The sequence below is a fragment of the Pinus tabuliformis genome, chromosome 7, assembly GCF_031772625.1.
Source record: "Pinus tabuliformis cultivar Carrire ecotype Pingquan chromosome 7, CPIR1, whole genome shotgun sequence".
Taxonomy (NCBI): Eukaryota; Viridiplantae; Streptophyta; class Pinopsida; order Pinales; family Pinaceae; genus Pinus; species Pinus tabuliformis.
In genome coordinates, this window is record NC_142293.1 from 308,356,977 (window position 1) to 308,364,870 (window position 7,894).

General features: G+C 39.5%; 1 protein-coding gene across 1 annotated transcript; it reads right to left on the bottom strand.

The window, feature by feature from the left end:
• Positions 1-2,029: 2,029 nt before the first annotated feature.
• On the bottom strand, positions 2,030-2,953 carry LOC149247103 (uncharacterized). Its single transcript, XM_089443434.1, has 2 exons — positions 2,257-2,953; positions 2,030-2,118 (listed from the first exon to the last, which is right to left on the bottom strand). Exons 1-2 carry the CDS (start codon positions 2,951-2,953, stop codon positions 2,030-2,032), a joined length of 786 nt encoding a protein of 261 aa, XP_089299560.1.
• Between the last annotated feature and the right edge of the window lie 4,941 nt (positions 2,954-7,894).

Below are 7,894 nucleotides of genomic sequence, written 5' to 3' on the forward strand. Positions count from 1 at the left end.
TGATCTTTTATGTAAACCCTATCGAATGCTCATAATGTGTATGGTTATTAAGGGTTCTAGGTTATGGTTTTTCATCGATTGCAAGTTCAAGGTGAAGTCTATATACGTCGATTGTGGGTAATACAGGTCAACCATGAAAATGTTGGGAGAAGAGAATAACCCCAAAAATTGGTGATAAGAAATGCAGAAGACAAAAGTTTAGACAAACACACGGGAGCTCACAGGTGCAGATCACGAGGAGCTCCCACCAGAAAATGCATTCACTTCACTTATTCATTAATCATCAGGAATTAAATAGATACATAGGAAAAAACAGATTCCTAATTAATAGGAACTGAATGTCAAATAAAGAGAAAATCATAACTACGTAACCTATTCTCCATTAATTTCTAACATCCCCCCTTAATGGAGAAAGGGACATAAACAAGATTCAGATGCAAGAACCCACGCTAGATTTGCACCTTCAAGAGGAATGAACGGTTGTTTGAGATCCCAACTAATGAATGCAAGAAAACATAAATGGACGGAGAATATGGAGAGAATGCACGATGGATCTAGCTTAAATAAGGATGGTGGCTCCTCCGAGCAACGCTGCTCCAAAGATGGCCATGATCTTCTCTACCTTAGTTGTGGCGGCGGCTCCGCTTTTTGGTGCTGAAGCAATACCTGGGCCTGCGGCGAAGGGGCTGGAGGCTGGAGTCTCAGAAGTATTCGATGAACACAGTGTTGGGGCTGAGTTTGGGGTTTTGGCAACTTCCGAGGGGGAAGAGACCAGTGGAGACGCTACGGGAGATTCAGTCATTCCCTTGGGCGTTGCGGCAATGGCAACTTCCAAAGGGGCAGAGGCCGGCAGAGATGCTACTGGAGATTCGGTCGTTGCTCCCTTGGGGGTCGCGACAATGGGAGTCTGTGCTAGTGAGGGGGAATTTGCCTCTGCTCGCTTGGGCGTCGCCGCAATGGGAGTCTCGGCCTGTTCTGGAGCCCTGTATCCCGCAGCTCTTGATGCAGCAGATGCAGTACTAATAAGCACAACAAGACCAAAGTCTGAGATACAAGAAATTCCACTCTTATCTAACAAAACATTGGAAGACTTGATATTCCTAAGGGCCAGCTTGGGAGATTTACACGAGTGGTGAATGAAGGTCAAACCACGGACTGCACCCAACACTATTTTCATTCTCGTTGTCCAGTCAAGCGGAGTTCTCCCAGGACCATGATGCCACAGATTTTCATTGTATTGGAGCCCTCCGGCCAGGGCATTCTTGCCTGAATTTGGCAGATCTCCCAAGATCCATTGTTCCAGGAAACACTGCTCATCTGGAAAAGAGCCCGCAGAGTGACCTGCATCTTCTATACACAGATTTGCTTTAGCAATAGAATACTCAGACAACCCAAGATATGATTCCAGAGCAGACAACTGTTTGTCAAACTGTCCGGCGCCATCCTCTATTTTGTAACAATCATCTGTCCCACCATCGACCTCAATAGGGGTGTCCACAGGTTTGGCCTTAACAACATCATCGACCGGCTTAATGTCCACAAAGGCAGACTCATTTCCGTCTTCACATATAGAAGAAACTTCTGGGGTATTTATTTCTTGAGCCAACTTGTAGAGTCCGTCTTCATTTGCAGACTTATTTGACGTCATCAAGGCTTGCCGAGGCGTACTTTTCACATCCAACTTGTAGAGTCCTCCTATGCGAATACCTGTGGCAATGGGCTTCATCTGATCCAACAAATCTTTAATAATGCAATAAGATTTAAAAAATTCTACCTTGAGGTCCTGATCTGTAATCTTGGACACAGAAATCAGGTTCTTCTTAATGCCAGGAACATACCACACATCAGATATATTCCTGATCTTACCATCAGGCAGAGTAACAAGGACATATCCATGTCCCTTGATCTCGTACCCACTATTATCTCCAAGATAGACTTTTACTCCAGTGTTGGATTCTTTAAAATTTCTGAACCATTGCTTTTTACCTGACATATGCGAGGAGGCTCCAGAATCCATGATCCAAATATATTATTCATCCTCCTCAATAGCAGTGTCACCCTCGGCCATAAATAGTCTAACATCCAGATTCTGATCTGGGTCTGTATCTGCATCTGCATCTGCCAAATGACCTGCATGCCTTTTCTGATTGTACCTCTCTTGATTTGCCTTCTTCTTGTGACAAAATTTAGCAATATGGCCTATCTTACCATAATAAAAACATTCAGGAGCAGAGTCATTTCTATACGAGGTCATACCTTGTGGTGTCATTTCTGATGTATTGCCCCTCCTCTGATCAGCCATCGCTCTCCCTTTTGGCTTGAACTTTGTTATCAATGCAAGATCTGGATCTTGAGGCTTGAGAGATGACCTCCTTTCCTCTTCATGTAGCAGAATTCCAATAAGCTCTTCAAAACTTGGAGGCTTTTCCCTTGCATTCAATCCAGTTATAAACATCTGATATTCATCTGTCATACCGTTCATGGTGATTTTCACCAGATCATCATTCGCCACAGTTTGACCGATATCAGATAGTTTATCTTTAACTTCCTTTATCCGAGATAAGAATGATGAAACAGACTCATTCTCCTCCATCTTGATTGAGAGGATCTTCTTCCTGAGGAAGAAGGTTCGGCTGGTGTTCTTGATTTCATACCTGTCTTTGAGAGTTGTCCAAATCTCATTCGCTGTCTTGCAATCCCGAATACGAGGGATGATGCAATCTTTAACTGACAATTTTAGTAGGACCTTTGCCTTCAGCTCCCTTTTCTCCCATTCTTGAGTTGTTGCATTCATTCCACCATTTGCAACAGTTGGCTTACCTTCATCACCGATGACAATGCTGTAGGTATTCTGACCTTCAAGCAAAGTCTGAAGCTTAAATTTCCAATTTATGTAATTGGAACCATCCAATTTGCCGCTTTCATTTAAATAATCTGCCATCTGAGAATTCATCTTGAAAAAAACAGGTTACCCTGGCAACTTAAAACGAACAACTCTTGATTATCACAACAATCCACCACTACAACACACGAGATTCTCCGCTCGACCTCCCAACAACCTCCACGCTCAACCTTCGAGCTCCTTCGCTGCCACAGTCGACCTCTGCTCTTTGGGTTTTCGGCTCTTACTGGTTCCTCCCACCACGACTCACGATCTATACAGAAGATCACTCCATGCTGGCACCACAGGAGAAAGGCAGATCCCTTATATCAATGCTTCTTTGCAATACCCAAAATCAGGCAGATCCCTCTCAACTTCTTATAACACCACGTGCAAGACATCAAATCCACTGCCGACAACCAACAATTGGCGAAGGCAACTGTAAAAGCTAGTAGCTATGTCTACTAATTCCCACATCAAAATAGCAACAACTCCAGATGATGAAAAAACCGTGTGACATTGACAGATCTGATAGAGTCCTCTCACCTTCCACAGACAAAGATGCGCAAAACGCTCTCAAACTGCACTGGATCTAAATATCCAACAGCTCATAATCCAATTTATCTATCCATGTAACTGGATTGCCATTCACAAACCCGCTGAACCTCTCGTAGATGCAGGCAGCCACTCCAGAAAAGCTCAGGCCTCAACACTCCCCTGGTAAAGGATTTGGTCGAGAGCCCAAATGATATTTCACCCTTTTGATCTGTTCTGATATATCCCCAAACTCTGTTATTCCTCTATTCGAATTTCATACAAACCGTCCCTGAAAAGCATTAATGCCACGGAAACTCTCTTCTTTTGTAAGCAGCACCCGTCAACTAACACTCACAATATATCCAACTTCCCCATATATTTTCTTTACCAATCTCAACTACTAAAACTCTGCTTCTGTTGTGTTCATAAGAGCACCAGGGCTGTCACCAGTTGATGTAAAAAAGACCTCTCTCTCTTCACCTTCTTCACAAATGCTGCAGGAAACCCATTGGTTTACTAAACAAATCAGATCCCTATTTTCACGTCAGATCTTTGTGCTTCCAACTGATAAGAAATGCATCCTCTAGCTCCTTTCAGAGAGGCGCAGCGCTGGCCATCACAATCTGAATGGGCAACAGATCGTAGCCTCCTTCCAACGTGTTCTTGGCAAAGGCAGGAACTATGGGAGGCACGACAAGCGCCACCGTAACCTTGAATCTCTGCACCAGATCCAACAGGCTCCCGATTTTGAGCTTGTGCATGCCGAGAATAGCAGACCCGGCCCTGAGCGAGAAGATATGAAACAAAGGGAGTATGCACAACCAAGCTGGATTTGTTAGAATGCACAAACGGTTGCAAAACCCGTGAACTTGATCAGACTGGATAGAAACCAGAGATCCGCCCCAATCCAGATCTTGAGTCTCTTGACGATGGAAAAACTAAGAACTAATCTTTTATTTCCTCACAACACAGGTTCAGATCTAGCTCTGATACCATGATAAGAAATGCAGAAGACAGAAGTTTAGACAAACACACGGGAGCTCACAGGTGAAGATCACCAGAAGCTCCCACCAGCAAATGCATTCGCTTCACTTATTCACTAATCATCAGGAATTAAATAGATACATAGGCAAAAGCAGATTCCTAATTAATAGGAACTGAATGTCAAATAAAGAGAAAATCATAACTACGTAACCTATTCTCCATTAATTTCTAACAATTGGGCCTTTGGGTTCCATTGAGACTAGGAAGCATGGAGACAAAGGAGGAAAGATGACTCATATTGTCGGTTAGAGAAAATTTGTAGTAGCGATATTCAAATGTTTTAAGAACAAAGTAAAAACCTCACTAGAGGAGGTGGAATTGTCGGCGGGTTTGTAGGTCAAACTCACCCACATCTTGACCCCGACTTCTTTGCATGAAAAGTTAGCCCCAATCCATTGTGAGACTCACTTGCGATTTGAATTTGATTTAGTTAGTCGGCCTTGACCTCGGGTGTGGCATTGACATATGGTCGGGCCTTAACAGGGTCAACAAAACGTTTTAAGAAAAAGCACTGACCCCCAACAACAATTAAAACCTCAACCTTAAAGTTAAGGTGGTAGTGATTTTGGGCATGAAGTTTTTATGTCTATTTTTTCCTTTTAGGCGAGGATGGTTAAACATGAAATGTTGGGATTTGGGATTAAACCGCCATAAGCAAAAAATACAATTAAAAAAAAATATTTTCTTCTTTTCTATCCAAAATTCATAACTCTTATTTTATTATTTTTCTTTAGGAGACTAATTTTAGGCTGAAGCTTCCTCTAATGTCTAGGCATATGCAAACACATATATACACATGGATGTGTTTGTTACTAATGTAATTTTTAAGAGCATGATGCAGTGATATTTGGAACCAAATCCGATATAGGGATATGCAATTGTTTAAGATAAGGTAATGTCCCACATGACAAAGGGATATAAATATGCTAGTGTAGTAAGATAGATAATTGGTTGTAGATAGGGCATAGCATAAGAAAACCCACATAAGGAAGATACATAAGTCTATTCCAATGATGATGTACTCTAAAAGATGTGTATAGACTTATCCATATAAAAGTAAGAAATCTAAAATCTAACAACAAATCTCTAGCTCAGAAAAATAAATATCCTTATCTTACTAACTACCACCATCAACACATGTTAAAACATAAACTATCCAAAAAAAACACATAGACTTATCCATATAAAAGTAAGAAATCTAAAATCTAACAACAAATCTCTAGCTCAGAAAAATAAATATCCTTATCTTACTAACTACCACCATCAACACATGTTAAAACATAAACTATCCAAAAAAAACACATAGCAATCAAGTCCCATGCTCTTTAGTTATTTTCCTTGTGTCCTCTCTCTATCACAAACTAATTTTTCCTTTCATATATTAATAAATACATATAGACATAATCCATATTAAAATTTTAAAAATCACCAACATTATTATTATTATTATTATTATTTAAACAAATATACATTTCAAAAAAAACTTATTAATGGAAATTTATTGACTGTTTATCATAGAAATTACCAATATGTATCATTTAATATAATATATTTTTAGGCAGTACCGGCATAGCTTTAAAAAGAAAAAAGAAAAATTTTATCGTGATAGTAAAAAGAAGAAAGGAAAAAATTGGTCCATTCAGCAGCACATCCGCGAAAGCCGACACCAACGCTGAAGTCCACTAGGAGGGCAGGGGCCAAATATGAAATAGCGTGACCTGCGTGCATTCCCTTCGGGGCAGTAAAACAACTATAAGTAATTGATCGACCCTCCCCATCACTTGTTTCATTTACCTATATATCTACAACGTGATAACTACAAAACTTACAACTGAGATCATTCTTATTCTTCGTCCACCAAAGTCCAGAAATTAATTCGGGTGTCTGCTTCCCTGAGTCTCTTTTTGACCCTATTTTTTACTCGGCTGCCTGTACTATTGCATTGCGTTGCAATGGTTCTTTCAGAGCGTTTAGGAGATTCAAAAAAAGAGAGGAGCGTTTAGGAGATTCAAAAAAAGAGAGGAATGGAGAGCACATATTTAAGCGCAAGAATTCCAGAGAGGGAGAGGCAGTTGCGGTCTGTGGTGGTCAAGCGACCTCGCAGTGAATATGAATATGATGACCACCTTCTAATTGAGAGGAATGGTCATCATGATCCTGTGTTGTCTGCTACCTCCACTGGTGTTACTAGTCGCTGGGAAGACCCCCGAATCGGGGAGAGAGGCACCACAAACCGAGATGGGGTTCGATCATTGAGAGAAAGTAAAGCACAATATTACCCTCCTCCTGCACCTTATAATTATGATGATTATCGTAGTGAGTTTCCAATTCGTGGTTCAGAAAATGTTGACGTATCAGCAGATGCACCGAACACACTGTTTGTTGAGGGACTTCCAAATGATTGCAGTCGCAGAGAAGCGGCCCACATCTTTCGCCATTTCCAGGGTTTCAAAGAAATTAGGATTGTCAATAAATCCAAGGAATCCGCAAATGGAGGTGAAGGAGAAGCCAGTGTTAATGTTGTTCTGTGTTTTGTGGATTTTGAAAACCCTAAATGTGCTGCAGCTGCTATGGAAGCGTTACAAGGGTACAGGTTTGCCAAGAATGATAGAGAATCGCCTTCCCTAAAGCTGAGGTTTGCATATCCACCCAGAAATAGAAGTATGAATACGAATAGGAATGGCTCCTCATTTGCACGCAGTAACGATCGATCTGCACGCAGCAAATTTCGACGAAGATCATTTTGAACCTCAAAACAAATTTAATTTTCCCGTACCAAATTGTCATGCTATTTGTTATTTTGTGATCTTTATAAATGACATTTTTTTTTTTTTTTGCATAATTTACAATTTTTTAATATCACAAAGTGTGAAAATTATGCTTTAATAATAATAGTATTAAACAATGAAAGAAAATTGCGTTTCAGCATTTGGAGTACGTATTTGTTTTCGAGATGGAAGATGATCAGGAGATGATTCTGTTCTGAAAGATCATTTTAGATATTTGTATAGTTTTATTTTTTCATAATCTGTATTTTTGGTTAATTTTGTTAATAATTTATACAGATTTATTGGAATTATAAATTTGAAGTTTAATATTTTTTAATAAATTGAATTAATTAAATAAAAAAAAACGCATTCGTTTAGTTTTTTTTTTTAAATCTTAAAATACTAGGTAAATATCTAAGTTAGAGTTATTCATAAATTTTATAAATTCACTTTATTTAAACAAGATCATGAACATGCATGAATAAATAGGCTATCCTAATAATAAATATAAATAGAATTAGAATCAACATCCTAAAAAAACAATTTTATTATGGCATCTTTCCCATTATGTCTAACTATTCAACGTCATTTTTCTAAATTCTTGTATTTATACATTGTTTTCAATGTGCATTATGCATTATTAGGAGTAAAATTTTTCCACTTG

Excerpts from the sequence above, each read along its gene's own strand:
- LOC149247103 (XM_089443434.1), bottom strand. The coding sequence starts at position 2,953 with ATGAATTCTCAGATGGCAGATTATTTAAATGAAAGCGGCAAATTGGAT. Across the intron at positions 2,119-2,256 it reads ATCAGAAATGACACCACAAG|ATGCAGATGCAGATACAGAC; the intron begins GTATGACCTCGT and ends GTCATTTGGCAG.